The sequence below is a fragment of the Episyrphus balteatus genome, chromosome 4, assembly GCF_945859705.1.
Source record: "Episyrphus balteatus chromosome 4, idEpiBalt1.1, whole genome shotgun sequence".
Lineage (NCBI taxonomy): Eukaryota > Metazoa > Arthropoda > Insecta > Diptera > Syrphidae > Episyrphus > Episyrphus balteatus.
The window spans coordinates 13,749,159-13,774,358 of NC_079137.1; the positions used below are offsets into that span (position 1 = coordinate 13,749,159).

General features: G+C 29.1%; 1 protein-coding gene across 2 annotated transcripts in view; it reads left to right on the top strand.

Moving 5' to 3' along the window:
- The first annotated feature begins 1,681 nt into the window (after positions 1-1,681).
- The window catches only part of LOC129918685 (GRAM domain-containing protein 2B-like), a 93,792-nt gene continuing 70,273 nt past the window's right edge, over positions 1,682-25,200 (top strand). Inside the window, exons 1-3 of one of the 2 annotated variants that reach the window (XM_055999374.1) lie at positions 1,682-2,014; positions 2,166-2,337; positions 12,170-12,226. In XM_055999374.1, coding sequence (XP_055855349.1) covers positions 1,921-2,014; positions 2,166-2,337; positions 12,170-12,226 — 323 coding nt within the window. In that variant the 5' untranslated portion in view covers positions 1,682-1,920. The remainder of the gene's footprint in view (positions 2,015-2,165; positions 2,338-12,169; positions 12,227-25,200) is intronic. The other variant, XM_055999375.1, reaches the window with a different exon arrangement.

Sequence of the window (25,200 nt, forward strand, 5' to 3'; positions counted from 1 at the left end):
GGTTTAAACGTTCCTTGGCATCAAATTGATTGCCTTAACCGTTTAGAAGATATTCGTATCCAAATCGCAATTCATGCGTGCCTAAAAACATATAGAAAGATAAAACTGGTTCCTGGTACATGACATTTTTTTAATTTTGTGTACCGGTGTAATTATTGATCACAAAATTTTGTCATTAAATATTTGTTTAAATATTAGTCGAATTTCTTACAATTTCAACTATTTGGCCGTACATTAGGTTTAATTTTATATTGGAAATACCTAATGTATGGTCAAATATCCAAAATTGTAAGAAATTCGACGAATAGTAAAAAAATATTTTTTTTATCATTTTTTTTTTTCAATGCAGAACATTTTTTATTTGCAATAACATTTTTCTAATGCAAAATATTTTTAGTTGCAATAACATTTTTTTTTTAATACAAAAATTTTTCTGTTGCAATAATTTTTTTTTGTGTACATTTTTTTCAGTTGCAATTAATATTTTTTTTTTAAATTGATATTTTTACAATCCTGTGACGTGAAGGATCAAAAGTTGAAAAATATGTACTTACATATTCATCAGCGGTCTATTTAGTCAAAGCATTTATCCCCGATACTTTGTCAAGATAACGACTTTAAATTATATTCTAGGATGACAGTTTGGTTCCATCTTTGAATCACGATAGAGATTTGGAATCCAGGATGGAATCTAGGATGACAGTTTGGTTCCATCTTTGAATCACGATAGAGATTTGGAATCCACACCACAAATTGGTTTTTATCTATAAAATGTGGCATTTATCCACAAAAAAAATCCTTTAATGCGTTTTCTTACTTTTCATTTAAGACACTTAAATAAAGATACGATTTTACACAAAAAAAAGTTTCATGTAATTTCGAGGAAGTAGGGTGTGTATTATTTAACACAAACCAAATATAATGTTCTAATCTCCAATTTTATGAGCTAGTTATAGCGACACCCATAAAAAGCTTTATTTGTTTCTTCTTTTTTTTTTTTTTCTTCCTAACAATAGCCGGCCGGTTGGCCGTACATAAGTTGTTGTATGCATTGTCAAGCACTTGAAAGTTGAAACACTTAACCATACTCTTGGCTGTTTACACATTTACAATACAATATATTCCCATGCAATGCTCAAGAGAATTACAATAAAACAAAAATTGAATCGCGTGCCGAGACATTGTCGATGACGTTGCGCCATACAGTAGATTATTTCATTTAAAATAATAGAACAAAATTGTAAAATAATAATAATTGATTGTCAATTTATTGATTTTTTTTAAAATGCAGTAAAAAAAAGTTAAATGATGTATGGCGTATGAGTGCTTTACAAAAAATAAAAAAAGGTGTATGGCGTATGAGTACTTTTGTTGTTGTTGTGGATATGTGGACTTTCAATACGTCCTATTATTTAAGTTGCAAGTTATAAGTTTTTTACTTATTTTTTTTTAGGAAGACATTCTCAGCTATTTAAGCTGTTTGTAAGATTAAAAAGTTTGTTTGGAAAATATCGACCAAATTTAATTTTTTTGGGTAATTCACGAAGTTTTCATTTCACGACCTAGGCTTTACAAAAGAAGACTATTTATTCCTTTTTTGTTTTTAGTCAGATTTCCAATGCTTATAGTCCCATAATAGACCACAGAGTCGTATCAGAAGACAGCATTGTCAGTGGGAGTTGGGATTAGCTAGGCAGATGTTTTATTTTCTTTTTTTTTGTCGTTGTCATTTTCGAATGTTAAATAACCAAACAGTAAAATTGATTTTCTATTCGGCTGATATACGCCAAAACGGTTTAGCTCCGACGAAGGAAAACCTAATAAATCGCGTGAGCTATCTTCGCCTCACGCCTGATAGTTAAACAAAGTAAAATAAGTGCCGTAGTGTTGTATAGTTTTGGCGACAGAAAGACGTCGTAAATGGATTACTTAAAAGTGAATGATATTCCTGAATTGACAAAACCCATATGGTCTGGTATTTCTAGATCCCTCTCGGTGGAGCTCTGGAATAAAGGTTACCCAAAAAACTTGCAGTAGTGTAGCTAGATAGATAATTGTTATTAATGTTGTGTTAACTCTGCTGTGATTTATTTGTTTTGTATTGTATCGTGTATGTGTTTGTATAAGTGTGTTGAGAGTACTAATCCGGATGTTTCCACGTGCAGATACCAACAGCGGTTTTGCGTATCGTCCTCGTCCTCGATGCAATACCGATCCAGGACGAAGTGAGCCGTCGTTGTCGTCTTCAGTGCAACAAAATGCCGGAGCACTAAAATTGTTAGTGCGACAAAGCTTAAACGTTACATCAGCTTCTATTGGGATTGCCGCAAGGAAGAGGTAAGCTCCTATAAAAAAACACGTATAGTTTATTCTAATTTGATAAAAATTAATGTGACATCATGCAAATGTGGAGAGTTCCAATATACACCCTTTTGTTACCTCAAACCAAAGATTTTGTATCTTTTTTTTAGGTTTTGTTGTTGTTTTGGTATGATTAGAAAAAACTTCAAGGACATGTTTTTTATTTTTTATTTTTGGTTGTTTTTCGAGCGCGCACCCATAAAGCTTTTTTTTTTGTTTATGTGACCTTGAGGAGCTGTTGTCACCTGATTTCTTGTTGTTTTTTTTTTTCTCTTATTATATATTTATTTATTTTTTTTGGTAAGGACTGTTATTGTTGGGAAATAATTTACCATGTGGCTATGTCCGTCTGATATGTATGAAATTAGGTATTTTCAGATGTGAGGTAATAATCGTATATTGTATATTGTTTTGAACGTTGCTTTAAGTTCAAAGGTAATTTAAGAGACTTGTACTTAAAAGCAGTACAGTATTTTAAGAATTAAGAAAATATTTTACAGTGAAGTAAAATAAAATTAATTTTATCCTATGCAGTTCGAAAAAAACTTGTTAATTAGAAATTTTAAACAATAAGGTTTAAATTTTAGTTCACAAAAATCAAATCCTTTCCATTGTATTTTTTCTTTTGTTTTTTTTTTTTTCCAATTTATTATTTTTTTTTTAAACAAGTACCTATCTAGAGTTGGGGTCATTTGTATATTAGAGTTGGGGTCATTTGAACTTTTAAAATTCAAGTATCTGCATCTGCATATTTCTCTCAAAAACAACTTCGCACGCAAAAGACACCACAGCGTCAAAATTTGTTATTGCACAATTATTATAGATTTTATTTCACTTGTTTTACTTATAAAAACATTCATCATTGCATAAAAAGGATTATAGCTTTTCTTAGGGTGGTTACATAAAAATATCTTTGCTCTCACTTGATCCTATATTACAAATTACCCTGAAACAATGTGCCATATCGTCGATGAAACCAGAAAAGTGTGTAACTCCAAATTTTCTGAAAATTAGATTTGAATGCCATCTGTTAGACAAACCTAATATTTACCGTTCCTTAAACAATTGTATATATATTCTTATAGTACTCTCATGAAGTAGAATTTTCTGTTTTACGTCGCCACCGCTGGGATCGCTAGTTTATTTTATGTTTGAACCTTATGCAGAAAATTGAAGTGCAGATCTACCAAAAGATGTCACTAAAGTATTTTCATGGATTGATAGTACTTTAGAAATATATATACAATGGTTTTTATTTTATTAGCAAATTAGAAAATGAAAACTCATACAAATGCCTTCAAAACGATTTTGTTTTTTTGCTCTCCTATAAAATTTGCTAAAATAGAGTTACACAGTTTTCTGGTTTCACCGACGATATGACAATTTCATACGCATACATTTTGCAGCTTGATACATGATACACCTTCACTTCCTTCTTGAACAAGGTTTTTGAACTTGTTTAAGAGGGTGAAAAATACCAATCATTTTTCCCACATCCACATAATTTCTGTGGGCCTTTAGTCTAAAATGGATATTTTGTCAAAAAAAAAACACTTCCCTATTTCTCAAGACTTATAAGTCTATTTATATAATTTCTAAATTATAAGTTCTAATAAATTATGGACTAATAAAACTGAGTTTCATAAAAAGAAGTTCTTAGACTAATATGTATAATGTTTATCCTTTGATTTGCCAGGGAAATTATAAGTGAAAAATTTGAATATTATTATTAAAAATCCCAAGCAACTTATTTGGGTAAAAGTTTTCATTAAAGTCAGGTTGCCTCACACTCCTAACGGTCTAGATTCGTTCCAATGTTGATTGTTTTTTTTTGTGCATTGCATACTAGAATAAAGATTAATTCAATTTATCGAACAAATCGCAGTATTGTTGATTGCTTCATACGATTTTAAAACAGTTTTTTACTTGCAATATACGTAATGTATATAGGACTAACTAGAAAGCTAGTTAAGGGTTCGTAAAAGATATCGAACTCGAGTCACTTTGTAATGATAGAAAATTCCTGAACCAAGGCTGATCCGGGTTTGTACAACTGGCCCTAAGATGAAATTGAAATTTTATTTTTAGAACCAAAATTAGCGGTACATGCAATATGACCAAAATGGAATCAGAATTTGTTTTTATCAATTTTTGAAAATGGATCAATGAATTTTATCTAAACTAAGCTTTTATGTCGATTAATATTATCTCTTTAATACCATACTAAATTTTCCCTTGGGAAAATGAAAACAAAAAATATTAAAAAAAGGCTTTACGATTTTCAAACATTTTTGTCTCAAAATTGTTTGTCATACAAGAAATTTCGTTTGTAGGTCAAAACCATTTAATTAGATGTTTTTGTAACTTTAAACGTATAATTTCACATTATTTTTATATTACTTGGAATTTTTAAAAAACATTATACAATTCCAAGCAACTTTGAATATAAGAGGAAACTTCATTTTATTTAATGCTCCTGTCTCGTCATCTTGCAATATTATAAATCACATTTTTGTTTTAAATCCTGAGTAATAAATTCTTTCAAATATGTATATTGCTTAAAATTAAAAATGCATTTATGCATATAATTTATTCTAAAATATATATCATCATCATTTGTAAAACTTAAAGACCATTTTAGACATTCCATCATTTTCGAATGATAAAAATTTACTAATCTGGCACTCCTACCAACGTTTCTGGACTAAAAGAAAAAAATATTATTATAGTTACTAGTGCGGCTGACATCTCAACTAATAAATTTGTTGTTTTGAATTTTAATTTTCCTGGAGTAATAATTTGCCACCAATAACATAGGGGCTGGAGAGCAGGGTTGCTACAAAACTCAAAAGTGAGCTGAGCTCAGCTCACAGCTCAGCTCAAATTTTGAGCTAGCTCACATTTGAGCTTGTTACAATAGCTCAGCTAACTTGAGCTGAGCTAAAAGTGAGCTGAAAGTGAGCTGAGCTGATGGGTGAGCTGAGCTGTCGGTGAGCTGAGCTGTTGGGTGAGGTAAGCTAAAGTGAGCTGAGCTGTGAAGGTGGGCTCAGCTTAACCATCAGCTCAGCTCACTTTCAGCTCAGATCACTTTTAGCTCAGCTCACTTTCAGCTCAGCCAAATGAGCTGAGCTATGGTACCTAGCTCAAAAGTGACCTAGCTCAAAATTTGAGCTCAAAATTTGAGTGACCTAGCTCAAATTTGAGCTGAGCTGTGAGCTGAGTTGAAATGTGAACTTTTTGTATCCCTGCTGGAGAGATAAAAGTTTTATGAAACACTATATTTGTATTTCAAAAATGCGACTTGCCAGTGAGTTTTTGACTACGGATTCACACTCAGCTCCATTTTCATTGCCGATCAGTGTAATTATTAGACTATAATAAATTTATGAAATAGGGCCCAGCTATCAAAATCATTTACAAAATAAGAAAATGTGAAAGTTAATTAATTAGATCATTTTGTGAGCGACATAATTTTATATTACCTCTTTTAGTATATAGAAAAAAAAAATGGTACGTATTCGCCACAGTGACCCTCAAATCGTTTAATGTCAAATTTATTCATTTTCAAAGTTCAGAAAATTTCTGTTTTGTGGTTGTGGGAGCGTGGTTGATCCTTTGATGTATCTTTGTAAAATTTCTTCATCCAAGCCATAAAGAAACCCCTTCTAGTTCAAGTTTTAATTTACCTAGCGCTTTCACTGCCATTTAAACTTCTCTTATTTAAGATATTCACTTAAATAAAATAGCAGAATCGTAATAGTATGTTAACTATAAAAAATTTCTACTCCATTCATGCTCTTAAATACTTCAACTTCATAATCTACTTCTTCCAATTTTTTGTTTTCTCATGTGTTAACTATTAAAACATATGTCTTACGACTAATGACGTATTGAAATCTATTTTTAAAAAAATACATTTTTTTGTGGCCCATATAACTCATCAATGTATATCTGTTTACTTGCTTAACTCCTACGAGTATTCTAAATTTTTTCTTCTGGAACTAAGTTTTTTTTTCATATTTATGGGATGGTAAGGTGCATCTGAAAACTAAAAATACAAATGACGCTTGAAAAAAACTTTTTCAAAAAAAAAAAAAAAAAAAAATAATAATAAATCCTCAAAGAAAAAAAAAAAAAACAAAAAAAGGGAAAAATATTTTCTCTTTCATACATGCCTTTAGTTTGCAAAAAAGTTTCTCTCAAATTCCATTCTTTAGAAACAATGACAAAATCCAACAAAGACCCATCATTTACACACCACCCACCATTTGACAGTCACTGCTGTTGTTCTGATGATGTTCGAAAACAACGTAAACAAATTCAAAACATCTTCCCACACATCAAATAGCTCTTTAAGTATCATCAACAAATGTTCACCTTTTCGGTTAACCTTGCATAATATTATTGTATAATGTCTGCCAAATTTCGAAAAATAATAAAAACAATAATTTCGAAATGAATATAAATTCCTATAACCTTTGCGCATGTCAACAAATTTCACCAATACCTTTTTCTATTCACTTGCTAAAACTTTTTCTCTTTCTCCTTTTTCGAAAAAAGGTTGTTTTTGTTGTTTTAACAGTTCCTCTGGCTACAGACCACTCACTCACATCCTCTTTTCGAAATTCAAACATCCGATAAATGATAACAAAAAATTTCGTATCTCTCAAAGCCGTATACTAAAGCTGTTTTTGCCATGTTCAACAAGGGTTGCTTATAGCAGTAGGTAAATATAAAATACCCCTAACAAATGACGACCGACGTAAGAGCGCATAGCCAAAGTTTTCTGCCATTTCAGGCCCGGCATGGCAGTTAAAGCCTGACGAACTTTCGAAAATACTAGTTTACTACGGTCTTTCTTAGCTTAGGTTTTCTCGATTCAACTCAAATTTTGTGTATATTTATTTTTTGTGTTTTTTGCAAAAAAAGAAAAAGATGTGACATTTTTATACTTTTTGTTCTCTAAAAAAAACTAACTTTAATCTTAATACAAATCAAATAAAACTCCAAAGAAATAATGTTTGTCTTCCCATAAAAAAAGGTGTGAGAAAAAAATCCAATTTAATGCACTAACAAGGATTGTGGCTTTTTACAGCTTGAATATCTAATATTTTGTTTATTCAATATTTTTATGTATGTAGTGTTATGGGGTTTGTGAATAATAAATAATTCAAGGACATTTTTATAATGTGAGTATTTTCATTAGTGAGGAATAATAATTATTTAATTAGAAATGTCGTTGATTAAGCTTTTGTAGCTGTATTTTTAATGAGTATCCTATGGATAGGATTTTTGTGAAACCCATAAAGTATCTATTTATTTTATATCGTAAAAAAATATCCTTCGGTATTGCTATTGATTTTGTATCATAAGATGCTCATATTTATTTTTTTTTTCACATAATAATTTAATGTGAAAAATCCATCAATATCCTTAAAGGAACACACCCATTTATTTGTTCTTTGTTTCGTTTTGACACATGTGCAATATGCAGTCAAATATAAAAGAAAATACGAACAAAATACTTCTGTAGGTATATTACGTCACAACACAAATGAAGGTGAAGTTTCAAACAAAAATTAATTTTGCGCTGAAAAGAAATTGATTTGCATTGTGAAAGTAAATTAAGGTTTTCTTCAAAAGTTTCGAAGAGTAAAAGATTTAAGAATAAACTTTGCATAAGTTTTACTCTCAGTTTAAATACATAGAAAGGACATTAAATTTACATATCGAAATGAAATTGAAAGGCAAAATTGTGTCTTAGGCACTTGTTAGTTTTGTGTCAATTGTAAATGCTCACTCTCTTAAACTCCTATAATAGCAAATGCAGTATTAAAAGCCGGAAAGAGTAGAGAGTAAGGTTTTCTATGGCATTTTTAAGTAATTTTTTTCTAAACTTGAACAATATCAGCAATATTGCATTTGTATCTTTAGTATTTATTTTTTGTTTTTACTTTACAGTTTGTTTTTTTTTTTTTTCAAAATAAAATTAGAAATTAAATCAAAAAATTACAAAATAATTTTCTAGAAATTTTTTAAAATATAATAATCAACTCATATTTTGTACTTTACACATTCAGTAAATTTGGATTTTCTTATAGTTTACAAAAACAATAATATTTTTCGATTTTATTCGAAAAAAATCGCTTTTTTCTGTATTCTTTAGTTTCTGTAAAATGTTATATTATTGGAAGAACTTAGTGGTATTTACCTGCTATAATCATTTTAAATAAACATTTTTAACCGATCCGCTTCTAGTCAAACAGTAGGTAGAAAATTGAACATTTTTCTAGTTTTTTTAGTTTAATTGTTTCTTGTTATATGGACTTCATGAAAAAGTGTAAACCTATGATTGCTATGCTGCCCATAATCTCGTAAAGGCCCTAACTACAAAATTTTCGATTTTGATTTTTTTGCATATTTGGAGTTAGGGCATTGTCTCTGATTTATTCTCATTTATTTTTTTAGCCTAGGTCTTCAAATATGTCAGAAAATTCAAAATGTACTTTTGATTTTTTTAATTTTTATATGCAAATTGCGATATTAGATTTAGTGTTTTGCTCTATAACTCAGAAGTAAGAAATGTGTAGTTAGGGCATTTACGAGATTATGGGCAGTATGGTAGATCGAGCCACTTGGTGGACTTGACAAAGTTCAGTAGGCTGTTGCCTAAGATTTCTGATAGTTCTTCTAATTCATTAAAGAAGTAGTTTCCTAAAAATTGTTTTCCTAGTTCGTCCTCATTACCGCAGTCTCTACATAGATCATCCGTACTAAGCCCCATTGTGGGTTGGGCTAAATAGGATACATTTTTGAAATTTATACATATGCCTCAAACACGTTTTTGGATTTAAATTTTTTTCGTTTTTAAGGATTAATGAATAATTTTTTTTAAGAATTGCGTACTAGATTTTGGTAAATTTAAGATAAGTTTTTATTTAAAAAAAAAACGTCTCTAACTATTTTAAGTTTCGTTCAAGGATTAAAACAAGATGTTTCAGCCAGTATTGTGAAATCAAATTAAACATTTTTTACATTGCTTATGAATTTTATTCAAATACCAAGCTATTTTTTATACTTTTCTGAGAAAACATTTTGCTCAGCTACTTTTACCATAGAAGTAAGTACGTGCAACCCAGTCGTACATTTTATTATTTAGTTCAATCTGCAATTTTGCGGATTTATTTCAGGTAACTTAAGCTTCAGTAAATGTAGCCTAATTTTTAGTTTTAGAGTAAGGTAAAGTTTCTTAAAAACCGAAAAAAGGCCTATATGGATAGCTTTTCTAAATTTATCTCAAATGCAAGAGGTGTTGAGGTATTAAAAGTCAAAGTCAAGAGGATGCGTTTTAAGGTTGATGACTAATATTACAGGCTAAAAGAAACTTGAAACTAAATAAATAGCCATTCTAAAAATAATACCTAATCATTTTATCAGAAAAAATATTGGCCAGGTTCAGAAACGTTAGGGACTAAATATTTAGGTAATTTCTCGGTCTCTGATTGGTCAACTGTCAAAAAAAATCCTTCCAATTTAGGTAATTTCATTGGAAAGCTGACTGGAAAGTTAGGCAAGAAATTTTTCCCTAAAAAATTAGGAAAGTTTTTTTGTCAACATGACAGCTGATTGTTTTTAATTTCAGCAAAATTAAATTTATTGTTGTGAAAAACGAGTAAAAAGTGCATTATCGGTTGTAATTAATATTATTTATTTATTAAAGCGAAGTGAAATTTGGTGTCTGCTCTAAAATTCTCAAGTTCATTTCGAAATTTGACAATAATGGCGTATCCAAACTAATTTAGTCAATTTACTCAAATTTCCGTTCAGAAAATGACGTTACCAAAATATCTAGTCCCTAACATTTCCTGAACGTGCCCATTTAAACTTACTTATGAGGAAAAAAAAATAAACAAAAAAATAGGAAAATTTTGTTTTTTTGAACAGTTCCAATGAATTAGCTATTTCACCATTTGAAATGAATTATTCAGTACTTAAATAAGAAGAAGAAACAATCCAACATTTTCTCTGCTCATGTCCTGCCCTTTCCAGTAGACGTAAAAAATACTTGGAAAAATATTTCTTAGAAGATACTAGTGAACTAATCAATACTGACATCTTCAACCTTCACCGCTTCATTAAAAGCTCCAACTGGTTTAATTAGTCAGGAATTTCCTTACAAAATCATGGTATCACAACGGACCAATAAATGGTCTAAGTGTGTCAATTGTTTTCCTGACAGTCATTTCTACCTAACCTAACCTAAATCCTTAAACTAGAAGAATATAGCTTTAACATGCTTTTTATTTTATGATACGATCATATTTCACTAAGGGCCAATTTTTCAATAGTCAGTTATACAGTCAGTTAGTACTTATTCCTAAGGATAGAGAAAAAATCAATTTTTCAACAAGCAGATATAGCTTATTCCTAAGAATAAAACTATCTGCTTCTTTCAGACACGAATATAAATTATTCTAAGGAATAATCTCAACAAAAATATTGTGTCAGTTGTCAAAGCTGTTTTGAAAGAATTTTGAAAAAAATACAGTGGAAAACAAGAAAACAAAAACAATCATGAATAAAAATGACGTTTAATTTTAAATATTTTTGAATTTGACAATTTTTTTTTTGTTATTCTGTAGAATAAATTATTCTTGATTGAAAAATTCAATGTTTTTATCTGATTGTTTATGAGCCTAATATTTTTATTCGTCGAACAGTTAACTGACTGTTTATTAGAAGATTGAAAAATTGGCTCTAAATATTGAAAATCACTCAAAAACAACGGTAATTTTTTTGTTACTTCAATTTTTTGGGCAAGTGTATTAAAAAAAGATATTCGAAAGATTTTAAATAAAGGTTGGCAGAATTGAGATTTAGAGCAAAATTGAATATAACGCTTGATTTCCCGTTTAGCAGAATTAACATATTCCGATCCAAAGTTAAAAAAATATCTGATTTTGTGAGTCTTTGTTGATTTTACTTCGAGCGTTTTAGATAAAATATGGATAAAAGATCTTTTTATGAAATAACTCATTAACACCGATAGTTTCTGAAGCTTTAAATTTTATATCTTGATCAACTGTCTTCTCCTCCCCTACTCTTGCCGTATGGTAAATGGGCAAAACAAAAAAGAGCACGTATACGCCACAGTGCACGTGGACAACTTGCTAATAATGTGAATTACAACTCTAGCCTAGATGCTAGCACATCCTAATCGAAATTTAATAAACACTTGCACTCAATAATTGAACAAAATGTTCATCTTCCTGTCGTCAGTGTATAAACAGAAAGACAAAATCCTTTCAGTTAAGAATAAAACTGTGTCTGCATGGTGTATGATGTAGGTTGTTATTAATATTGTTTCTGTATCCAATTTAATGCTTTCAATTAATTTTGCAGCTATAGAGCGGGTATTGTTGTTGATTTTTATTATTAAATCTTTGTATCTAATCCTTACTAAGCCATTTCTGTATCTCCTTACATTCTTGCTCCTTTTTCTGCCCCTTTTTGGTGTTTTCTGAAAAATACAATGAGTATAGCATTGAACTATTAAACATATTTTAAATTTATTTTATAATAGTGTCATCTATCAGTATTCCAAATACATTTTGCACTAAAGATTTTAAGTCTACAAATGAACTGCTTCACTTGAAATCATTGAACAAAACATAAGTTTTCGGTCACATTCATCATTTGAATATTTCATTCATCTTTTAAATGTGAACAAAAGTTCTCTAATTTATATATTTATGCTGCCTTCAATAATATTAATTAATATTAACAGCATTTAAAATCCAAATTTCAGATCACCACTACGTTATTCTGCAAGATTTGTCAATGATGGTAAATTCAAAGACGCTAAGTAAGTACTTTTAAATTTCTTTTGTATCATATACAGAACCTTTATGGTAAATATTATTAGCGGCAACAGATTTAATAAGCTCTTTTCGCTATTAAAAAAAAACTGTTGCATGGAAAACTAATATAAAAAAATATTAGTTTTTTTTTTCCTTACCCCTTTAAGAGCTCTTTAGAAATTTTAAGAGGCGAATATGCATTGAAATTAAATCGATATAAAATTGTATCTAAAATAAAATGTAGGTTTTAAATACAGGTTGTTTAAATGGTCCGATCGATGCTTTGAACAGCACTGTAAGCTGTAAAAATAGCTCATGTTCTCTCAAACAATAGATATAAATAGTTATTCGTAAAACAATAATTCGTATTGAAAAATGATAATGAGTATTGTATTTATATTGAAAGTTTCTCATTTGAAAGTTTTTTTATTACTATGATGTAGTTTGGTTGGAAGTACATAGATAATATTCTGTACTTGTAGAAAGCTTAGCCACTATAAAATAAAAAAAATTATGGAGTGATACGTGCGTGTGACATATGTGGAGTGAAATGTTTAACATAAATAATATATGAATGCATTATCTCATTCACTTACTTTACACTTGTTGCAATAGAACCATTTAACCTTGTTAACTTCGCTATGACTACAAATATATTTATTTTTATGTAGGTAGGTAGACTTCAGATTAGACTTTATTGATAGCTTAAGTTAGAAATAACCGGATCTGAATTGCGAACTTGGGTTTTATTACCAAATTTTTGTCATCGATGCTTTTTTGTTTAAGTTATTTCTGAAATTATTGTCTGCTTTAAAACTTAAAACCGATTGCAAAACTGGTCTTACAATCAACAAATATCTTTTCTTGAGTTTTTTTAAATTTCAGCTTGTTAGATTGTTAAAATTGAAAATGTATGGCATAAATATTTTTTGTGGATAATTTTATTTATTTTTGGGGGTTTTTAACAGAAATTTGAAGATTTTCACAACAAACTGGAAAAAAAGTTAAATTAAAAGGGAATGGAGTGAAGCTTAGTAAAATTTAAAAAAAAAGTATTACAAATTAAATCTATCGCATATAATAGCTGCGTTCCTTTGGAAATATTTATCTACTGCTTAGTACTTAAAACTACTTTGAACTACTTTTGCTATACTGGAAAAGTAGTTGAAAGCAGCTTTAAGTACTAAGCAGTAGATAAATATTTCCAAAGGAACGAAGCCAATGAAAGTCTCACAAAATATGTTAAAAAAATTTGAATTTATTATGAAAATAACGTTTAAAAAAGCTACAAAGGGAAAGATCCATATAGTGAAGGGTGTTTTTTTAAACTAAAGTGTGAGATGATGTTTTTTTTTAAAGCTCCGAATTGACTTTTGGTCAATCAATATTTATGCAATATGGTCCTGAATCCAAAAAAAATATCTCAAAAATATTACTCTTTGATTTAAATAAGAAAATCAACTAGGTAGTACTATTTTTAAAACACATCTAAATTTTGCTGAAAAAGTTTTTTGTCAGAAAATATTTATGAACTGTATTTGATTTTAGTTTTAACTGTTTAATAATACACCAGGGCATTTAGACATAGACCCAGATAAAATACTACCAGCCGTATTTATTAGATTTGCCTAAATTGGTTCTCAAAGGTTATTTAGTTAAGCTTGCTTAAATATTTAATTCGCCTTTAAGCAACGTTGCTTAGATTTGTATTTATAATCGAATTTCCACAGATGATTAACTAATCGATAGTTGTGTCAAAAAATGAAGGGGAATTGACTAATCTAGTACAAAAAACTATTTCATTTAAGAAATATCACGTGGTTTTTGACAGCTTGAGGGTATGTATTTTTGTAAACAAAAATTCTTAACGTTGACTGCAAAAAAAAACACATTAGGTCATTGACGATGATTTTGCTTTCGTCGGGTTACTTAGTAAAATGCACAGAACAAAGTCAGAGAGCATTGATTTTTTTTTATTTGTATTAACCATTTTAATTTTTTTTTTAACATTCTTTAATTTTAATTTGAAATTCACTCTCTTTTTAGGGAATAATTTCATTTAAAACCAAAATGCCGCCTTCACCCCACACCCTTGATAAATTATTACCATGATACTGAGCACACGATCTTAGTAATAATTCATATGTATGTGGTCAAATCAATCTTAAAATGGCTCTAAGCAACCTCAAATATGCAGTTTTAAGTTGATCTACCTATATCTTTTAAACTTATTGTTCTTCAGAGATCAATAAAATGCCAAAACAAGCTTATTTGTATGCTCAATCCAACAAAATCAAAACCATATTTATACGACTACTCTAAGTGACTATAAAAGTACTTTAATGTAGTTACTATATTAAGTGCAACAGGTACATACATATACATACATACACTTCCCATGATGGTATAGGAATAAATTTTAACATTTGCAATGAGAACCAAGAACCAAACTTGTGCATCGAAATATTTTAGATGAAAGGGTGTTTTTTCTTTAATGCCATAAAGTTTAAATTTGCAATAAACATTACTCAGTTATAGATAGGGGAAGACAGGGCACAAGCACCTCCGTTTTAAAGCGATAGATGTGTGACCTTGTCAAAGAGTTTAATGCAATATCGAACGTGGCCATTTAACTCCTCGGTTAGTGAGTGGCTTACAAAAATGATACTAGATGCTGAGGGAGTAACCAATTCCTATTTTTATAAGTGTGATTTTTGTATTTTTATCTAAAAAAAAGGCAAAAAAGGGGAATTATTTTTGGTTCAACACTACGAATGGTAAACAAATTTGTTCGTAAGAAAATATTCTTAGCTCTTTTGTTTATTAGCCCTTTTTTTCTACAACTCAGTTGTCAGTTACTAATTTTTTTGTTTTTATTCGAAACATAAAAATAAAACTTTTGTAAAATGAGTAACTACTAAGTATTAGAAAAAAACGCCTAATACAAATATAAAAAAATTGTAGGCAAATTTTGAGTTTAGCAAACATTGAATGAATAACTTTTTAAAATTTTAATTACAAATCCGCTTGAAAAATGAACAAATGAACTCATATGTACAATTTACAATCACGATTTAAAAATTGATTTTTTAATTTTTTTCTCGATTTAAATCGTGAATAACTTCTTCAGAACTCAATTTAGGGAAAATTACTACAAGACCTTTTTTGTAGAGAATTAAATTTCCTATAAGAATCTGTCGTGGTTTTATTTTTCTATTCACTTATTTTCTTCACACAAAATTCCAAAGTGAAACAGTCAAATTGAAAAAAACACTTCGATTTAAAAAGCTTAATTACTCGAATACGGCTCGTCTGACGAAAATTTTCAATCAGATCTTTTTTGTAGGAAATTTAATTTTATATAGGTACATAAGAAAAAATGAACAGAAATTTTTTTTACTTAGATCGTATAGCAGTTCTGTTGTAACACATCATATCATGTATAAATAAAAAACACCGATGATAGACCTCTTAAAATTATTTTTAACGGCTCAAATTTTCACCAAATTTTTTTTTCATCATCCTGAACAAGATTTTCGAAGTAACTTTCAAAAAAAAAAAATATTTTATTTTTTTAGCCCAGTCTAATGTACATTATGTATATTTTCAAACATTATTTTTCTATTACAAACAAAACTGAGATTATTTGATAAAAAAAAATTCCCAGATGGCCGAAAGATGAATTTCGAAAGTGCGAAAAATCAGCTATTTTTATTATCGTATGAAAAAAAAAAATTAAAAAAAAAAAATAATATAAATTATTTTTATTTTAAGTGGAGCGATTGAATATACTGGGGTTATAAGTACTTACCTACCATTAAACTCTGTTTTATCAAGCTATAATAACTCTTTTGTTGAATGTATAAGACCAATTCCAAATACAAAAAGTGTTTCTCTGCACAGTACTGTTTTAAAATTTTTCGTCAGTACTGCCAGATTTACTAAGTTCGATTTACAAAAGGGTCTTGATGGTAAGATTGGGGTTCTAAAAAATCTTTTCGCGTGTTCTTCATCATCAATTCGCACTTTTTTTTTTTTTTGCACACAATAATTCTTGACTTGATTCATGTTTCTTTCTTGTGTTGGTAGAGGAGAATGATTCTTGTTCAACATTCGTTTTGCCATACCATCGGGACCTAACAAAAAATTTATTCCTATTCAAGTTTAGTCGCAAAGAAGCCGCCACCATTAAACGTGTAAAAAAGAGTTACGCTCAATTTTTTTTTTATAATTTTATAAAAAAAAAATAAAACTTGACAACTTTTTAGAATTATGTATTTGTTTTTATCAAAAAAAAGAAACTTGAAACGACTAATTAATTAAACAATTAAAGAGTAACAATTAGCGCTTTCAATCACCGCTTATAATAGGTATAATATCGGTTATATTGTTGTTGTTTGTGGTTGGGTATCACTTTCTTAAGAGACTTTTTAGTTGCAAATAAAAACAAAATAATCTTGAATCGTTAAGTGCGCTGTATATTTTGTATTTATTTGTTGTTGTAAAATGGAAAAAACGAAAGTTGATAAAATCGAACATTGAGTGAAAGAACTATCTATATTGAGATAGAATAACTGTAAAATAATGTGTCTGGTATCTTTGCGCGATATACAACTAAACCTACATTCGTGTAGCGCAAAATAAAAAATTTTGCTAAATTTTTGCAAAAATTTACCTCCAATGTAGGTGTAAAAATAAAATTTTGTGTTGTTTTATTTTATGTTTGTGATATCAATCTGAAGGTTGTTTATAAAAATGTTGACATCATATTCCAACAAAAGAAAACAAAATTAGTCTTCAACCAACAGTAGGTATTGTTATTAATTTTATGTACACTTTTACGTTGATAAAATTGTTTGATCGGTATTGTATACTGTCTGTTGTTTTGATTTACGGAAGAGATTTTGTTTACATGATATTAATTATATCGCGTACGACCGGTCTTAATAGTTGCTGCAATTAAGTGAAAGATAGTTTTGTTTTTAATGATAGCAATGGGAAATAAAAATAAAATGTGTAAAGTAACGAAAGGCAATATTTTATTTTATTTCTATTTGACAATTTAATTAAGGAAAATTGTACAGACAAATTGAGCAATTTATTGAATTTTACTCAGAATTTTGTTTCAACAGTTTACACAACTCAAATGAGTTTACATTTTGCCTACACCGAATCCAAGTCTAGATTTTGAGCAGAACCTTAAAATTTCATCGAAATCCATAAATTTTAGCATACCTACATTTTCTGTTTTCATAATCTATATTTCAGAGTTGTTTTCATTTGAATAGGGTTGCCGCATTTGTAGGCTTATGTTCTTTATATTATTTTATTAACTTTTTTGTACCTAATATATAGACTTTCCTTTGGCATTTAAAAAAATTTTTATCCGGCCAAACAACAAACAGTATGAATTTATTAGTTATTTTCCTTTAAATTTATTTTCCTTTAAAATAGGATTGCCAGATAGATGTTCCCATTTTAGAAGTGGCAACCCTACTTTTTTATTTTCAGTATCAACTTATCTTTCATTTGACATAAATTGTAACCTTTAACCTTATGAGCTAAGTAACTCGACGGTCGCCGCTTGAACTATTATAGGGTTGCAAAAAATAGAAAAAATAGGGACATTTTTATATCAAATGCATGGGATTTTAAGCTGTTTGTATTTTTTTTTATTTAGAGGATCTTGGGAAAAATGGAAATGCTAAAAGAAAGTTCAACGAGATTTTGTACTCTTGCTGCCGTATAATATGAGATATCATCGTTTGGTGTGAAAAATTTAATAGAAAATGAAGGTACCAAGCGAGATTTGTAAGTCCTTGGGGTAATCAGCTTTTCAGCTTATACTTCCCCAGTTTCTATATAATAGCTCGCAGCTTTTCAATCACATGTTTATCACTATTAAATTTAAAGTCGCCACTTAAAAGGGAAAATTTAAAATTGTGTTTGCTTTTGTCAAGAAAAATTTTGAAATTGAACTAATAAGGGAAATATTCAGAAATTAAAAAAAGGTTCTTATAGGAGTCAGCTTTTTCTCTAAAAAGATAATACTAGTACAAAAAATAGCACTTGATTTTTTTTTATCAAAATCGTATTTTTGAGAAAATTTTAATTTTCAAAAACTCTTTTATGACAGGTACCGTTATTAGGTATTCTGCACAATCTCCACAAAACCGCTACACATCAAATATCCGGTGAATCAACTCAAGTGTTTACGCCTCAGCTTCTTGAACTTTAAACTTCTCCTTTTTATTTTAATCTTTCTTTTGAAATCTTTGTTCAAAATAAAATAAAAATTATTTTAATAAGACTTTTTTTTAGGTTTTGTTTTTATTTAAATTTAAATTTGTGTTATTAATCATTTTAATAGAGAATTTTATTATTTATAAAAAGTGCCTCGTGCAGTTAAATTAGACGAAAGTTCGAGGATTTGCATTTTATTGTTTCTTGAGGTCTAAAGTCGTAAGGTTTAAAATAGAAATTGGCGTATTCTCCCTTCATATGTCCCTTCTGAGTTTTTCAAATTGATTTATTTAAGCACTTGACTTTAGTTATTATCAAACACTTTTTTTTGCCAGTCAATTAGAAATAAAAATAAAATATGTATTTTCTACTTAACAAATGCAAGCAAAAAGTTATCAATAATATATATTCAGACTCTTTCCAAATAAATCGGACTTTGTAAGTCAAGTGCGAAAAAATATTTCTACTGAATTTCTTACTTTAATAAGCATGTAAACATCTTTTCAAGAAAATCAAACTTTTAAATAAACTGTCTGCTACAGATTCTAACATGATGATATAAAAGGTTTAAAAAATTTTAATGTATTGTTGTAAAAATAAGAATTACTAATAATTTTAAGAATTCTGCCCGCTGCAAATTCTAACTCTATTATTTTTGAAATTATTTCAATTTCTGTTGGTTGCAGAAATTTATTGATCTAATCTCATTTTATTATTGTAAAATATTCTAAACACTAGTAAAATATTTATTGACAATAAGAAATGCATTGTTCTCATAAAATTTCTCTAGCTAAAAGAGAGAGCGTATAAATTATGTTATCTTTTCAAATTATAAAAATAAAAGTTTTTACGCTCGACCATGAATTAATCAGCATTCTTAAGATTGAAATAATCTGTTTATATTTTTTTTTAATCAGCGTTTATTTATGTTCTTTAAGCAAAAGAACAAGATACTGCGGTACATCTGACCCAAACGTGCACTTAAAAATATAGGTTCATTGAATGAGTTTCTCTTCGTTAGTGCTGAAATAATCAAATAAAATATTAAGTAATTGAATGAACACAGACATCTTGGGAGAGCAAGACCTAATTTTTAAATAAATTTGCACTTTAGTGCACTGGTGTGCAATAAGTAGTTCAGATAAATAAAATAAACAATAGATTCTTCACACAAAAAAATGGAGATTCCTTTGTTTTTCATTACAACGAGAATAAAATTGTAGGCAAATTATTGAACTAGATTCTAACCTAGTTTTAATTCATCCGCAAGAGCATTGTTCATAAATATTTTTTTTTGTGTGGACATTTATGTACATAGGTTTACGTTTAGTTTTTATTTTTAACTTATTTTTGACGCCCATGAAGAATATGAAAGGAAGGTCTATGATCACAAGAACACAATTTAAGATATAGATTACATACTTTTGGGGTAGGAATACCTATACCTATACCTATACCTACATTATACAAATTTAAATTTGTGTAACTTTTAAACTGTGAAATATAGAAAATTTCAAACCTAAATCAGATACGACTTTTTGAAACACATTTTTCTCATTAACTTTTTGTTTTTGACATAAATCCGAAAACCATTTTTTTTGGGGTCCTGATCCTTTAAAAAGGTGTTGGATAGTTGACAATTTTCTCAGATTATAAACTTACAAGAAAGCCACTTGTTCAGCTTCTTACAAAATTTTCACTGAGAAATATGGGAACCTTGTGCTGGCTTATTTTTGTGTTCAATTTGACACCAGTCTCCAGAAAACCTATTAGCAAGAATCAGATCAATGAAAAGGGTTTCAAATTTTTATTGAAAAACAAAAGTAATTCAAAGGTTTAATTTGCGTTTGACCTGGAGTAAGCAATTTAATTGTACCTAGGGGAAATTAAAAAAAGTTATAAAGTTACAGAAAAAACTGTTTTCAGTTAAAACTAAATGTTACGCAAGTTGTATGAATGGTTATAAAATAACCATCCATCACACCAAGCAATCCATTCTTGAGGTCTTAACGTGGGATACTTGGTAATCGGTAGCAGCTGTTATTGGTATCACTTTGAAAGTGTCAAATGACTAATACTTACCTTTATAATGGTATTATCAAATCGAAATATCATTATCACATGCAATAGTCATTTTGACGAATGCATATTTTCTAAAACAAAATGAGCTATAAATCGTCTTATGCTACACACTAGCCATTTAAAGGGTGTTTCGCATTGTTATTGATTTAAATTTAAAGTAATATACAAAATTGTAAAGTAACTCAGCTTCCTAATTGTTAACTTAGTCCGCGTTTTATTGGGAGCAAGACTTAACATTCAATAAGATCACAAAATTTGATTTAACTCTGGATCAATGGAATTCATGCTTAATGTTTGTTAGGATTAAAAACCCAAAATCCAGAATGGGATCCCGAAATCCTGAAAATTTTTTCGGGATTTCGGTTTCGAAAACAATCCTAAGGTCCAATTTATTCACACTCCATTAAATTTAAAGTCACTATTAAAAAAGGGAAATTTTAAAATTTTTATCCGATTTGACAGATTTATAATTTTTAATGGGGACTTTAAATATAATGGAGAGTGAATAAATTGGACCTTAGTGTGTAATTAAGGTGTTAACACGTAAAAAACAATAAAAGTGCATGATTCCGTTTATATCTCTTTTTTACATGATTTCAAGTTCATATTGCGCTTTCAGCAGTCTTTTGTTGTGATTGAGTGAAGTTGGAAAAATCGTTGAACTAAAATCAAAAGAATTATGAGTTTTAATATTTAACTTATTATAATAATTGTATGTTTAAATTGTTATTGAATTGGTTTTAATTTTATGTTTCAGTTAAAATTTCATTGAAACACAATTTTGAAGAGTTTTTTTCTTTTTTATTTTCGGGTTTTCAGGTTTTTGGTTTTTCGGGATTCTGGGTTTTCGGGATTTTGGGTTTTCGGGATTCTGGGTTTTCGGGATTTTAAGTTTTCTGGTTTTTGAGTTTTCGGGAATTAGGGTTTTCTTTTGAGCTTTCTGGATTTTGGATTTCGGGATTCTGTCCGTCTCCCTTCTATTTCTTTATTCATTATTACAGTCTGGATATTCTCCATAAACTATTTTGTCTCGTCGGTCTATTCTTTTCCATATCCGGAAAAAATAAAGAAACACACTCCCTCCCCATATTACCAGCTATGATTAAGTGATTTATAGCATTCGCACTTTTAATTAACCTAAACACAAATTAGTTTCACCTTTTAACAAATATATTTCACCCTTTAGCAAATATATTTCACCTTTTAGCAAATATAATTAGACTAAGGGCCGGTTTGTTCACACTCGATTATCTTTTAATCAAGGAATTTTGTATGGAATAATCCTTGATTAAAAGATAATCGACTGTGAACAAACTAGGGCTAAAAGCAAATCAATAAAACCTAAAAGCAAATATAATTAAACTTAAGCAAACTGTTTAAACTTTAAGCAAATCTATTTAACCAAAAAACAAATTTATTTCACCTTTAAAATGAAAAATTATATTAATATGAAAAATTATATATTATCCGTTTCGACATTAGAATAAGTAGAATAATGTCAATAACATTGCTAGGGCAATCTACTTTTATCAATTATCAATTACTTCAATTACTGCAACCAAGTTATGGTCCATGTTAATCTTTCGTTTAAGTCGTCCGTCGTGCTTATTTTTCAAAATAAGATATGGGAGAAAGCAAGATAATTGTATTTTCAAACCAAAAAAATAAGCAAATTTCCTGTGCCACAAGTCGTTTTCGACATATTGAGAGCAATGCGATTGTTTAAATAGCGGATGTCCCACCCAACAAAAAATTACGTAAACTGAGATTTACACTGAAAATAAACCCCTCTAGAAAACTGTATCAAATCCTAGGTGGAGTTTCTTTTGTTGTTAGATTTTTCCATATTAACTGAAATGTTTAAAGGGTCTTATTGTGGTTTTTGGGGTGTTTCATTGATTTTAGTGCTACGGACAGCTTCTAAATCCTAATCCCTTATTCATAGCTCGATACCAAAAGCTTTTTCTAGATAAGGTTTCAGTTTGCGTTAAGTTTAATAGATTTGCTAAAAGTTTAAATAGTTTGCTTTAGTTTAATTATATTTGCTAAAAGGTGAAATATATTTGCTAAAAGGTTAAATATATTTGTGAAAAGGTTAAATAATTTGTGTTTAGTTTAAATAAAAGTGCGAATGCTATATATTTATATATAGGGGCGCCTTTGCAAAAATTAAATTGTTTGGAGGAATATTAAGATTGTTTTAGTTTTCCAAAAGAAATTGGGGCGCCTTGTTCTTCAAAGATGAACGAAGATTTTGGAGACCATTGTCCTTCCGGAAGCCAAACAAATTAACCCAAAATTGGGGGCGCCTTCATTCTTCAAAAAGTTGAAAAAGTAAAATAGAAAAAAATGGGGCGCTTTTGTGAAAGTAAAAATAAATAAAACATCGATTAGAAAGACTTCGTTATTTATATAACTTTTGTAAAAGTTCGGCCCCTCAATTCTTGCGCCCCTGGGCGACGCACAATGGGCCCAAAGGACCATTTGCGTCTCAAAAATGGTTTTTATGAAATTTTAATTTTTGGTAATTTCTTTACGGAAATGAATCAAGGGAAAGTCAATCTATATGTTTTCATTAAAAATTGATTTTTAAAATGAGTTCCTCTATTACAAAATTGTATCTGAAGTCTCCACTTGAAAATACTTTGTTTGAGTAACAAAATAAACCAAATCTTCACGATACGTTTTCAAAACTATATTTGAATAAATTATATAAGTGTTGTATGTCGTTGGAAAGCTTATTTTAACTGCTATTTATATTGCTGAAAATAAAAATTTTTAAAAATATATTTTTAATTAATATTATTTTTTTCAAACAATAAGCTTTTATTTGCAGTTTTTTAATTTCGAATTGAGTTTTAAATGTTTCCGCTGTCTTCCGCTGTCTACTTTTTTTCACAAATTTGTTCTTTGGTTTATGTACTAAAAGATACAAAAAGAATTGGCTGCTTTTATCTGCTTTTCTTTGATAGAGAACGATATATCTGTCGAAAGACATAGTACAAAAAAACGTATTTAGGTGCACCCTGATCTGTTTCAATACATATCTTGAGTTCTATTGATCGCACTGTCAAGATTGATGTCTTCAGGCCTTGGGGAAATGACAGAGCATCAGTCCTTATATTCAGAATGTGATTTTGTGTTATTTTAGCCTACTCACATTAATTGGAAAACTCGCGATATTTAACCTCTCGGAAACCATATAAAGCCGCGATTTAAAGCTGCCAGACTTTTGAATTCGTTATTAGAACGCATAAGGCTATAAAACTGCATTCTCACATCTTGGTTATACGCTATACCTCAACTCCCAAAATTTGCTGTGGGCTCTTAGACTTAGTATATGCACCCGAAATTGAAGAAATTGAAGATATTTGTATTTTGAACAATTCAGTAATTGTACTATTAGAAAAAGTCTAAGGTAGCAGAAAAATGTTAGAATTTAATATTGTAATTGTTGAAAAAAATTTCATCTATGGAAAAAGTTAGATAGAGATTTTATTTACTGATTTTGATTTTACCCGAAGATTTTCAAAAGAGCCGTTTAAAGTATTTAATTAAGAAGGATTTTCGTGAAAATTGACAACCATTTTTTTTTTTTTGTGATTTCTTTTTTTTTGCTCTTTTCTCAAAAGCGTAGTTTTTCTACTATTTCACTTTGCCTTACAAACGACTTTATTTAAAATGAGTATAATCAATATTTTTCTTATAATTTTTCAATAAAATAGCTTTAATTTCAAATAACGTAACATAAACAAACTACATTGAAATGTATTTTTTCTTTATTTTATACTCATAAAAATAATTAAGTAATTTTAAGACACGAAGGGAAGGCCTTTATAAAATTAAGAAACCAGTTTTATCTTATTTTGCAAAATTTGAGAAAATAATCTTTTAAGATACAAAAGTTACAGATTTTTGAGACGTTCTAGCCTAGTCAAAATCGTAGTTTTTTAGCTTTGAATAAACGTTTAATACTTACCTAAATAAAAATATTAGCTAAAAAAACAGTGTGTCAAATAATTTATTAAACATTTCAGGTAATTTATATTCCTAATTTGAGTTAATTATTTTCAGACGCGAAGAAATGACATAGTCGAGCCAAAATTGTAATTTTTGAACTTTGCCTAGCTTTTCAAAGCTCAAAAATAATTTGCATTTAAAAAAAGCTGCGCTCAATGATTTCTGATACATTAAAGATTATATGTTCCAAATTTGTTTTAATTATTTCAGGAGACAAAAAAGTTACAGATATTTTTAAATACCCAAATCAAGCGAAAATCGTACTTTTTGAACTTTGACTAATTTTTAAAAGCTTAAAAATAATTTTAATTTAAAAAAAAAGTAAGTTGAATGATTCGTTATATATCAAAGGCATTATGTTCCAAATTTGAAGCAATTATCACAAAAGACAAAAAAGTTACAGATTTTTGAGACGCCTAAGGCCATATGGGCCCACTGTGCGACGGCCCAGGCTCCCCCCCCCCCCTAAAACCGGCCCTGTAAGAACCTTTAATGAACGAACGTATATTGTACTTTCGAAAAATCAGTTATTAGAAAGACGTAGCTAATATCGTTCAGTGTCGAGTGTCGAGAGATTTTTTTACATTCATACTCAGTCGTAACCTAGGCAGACCAGTGCCCTAAGGCTCAATCC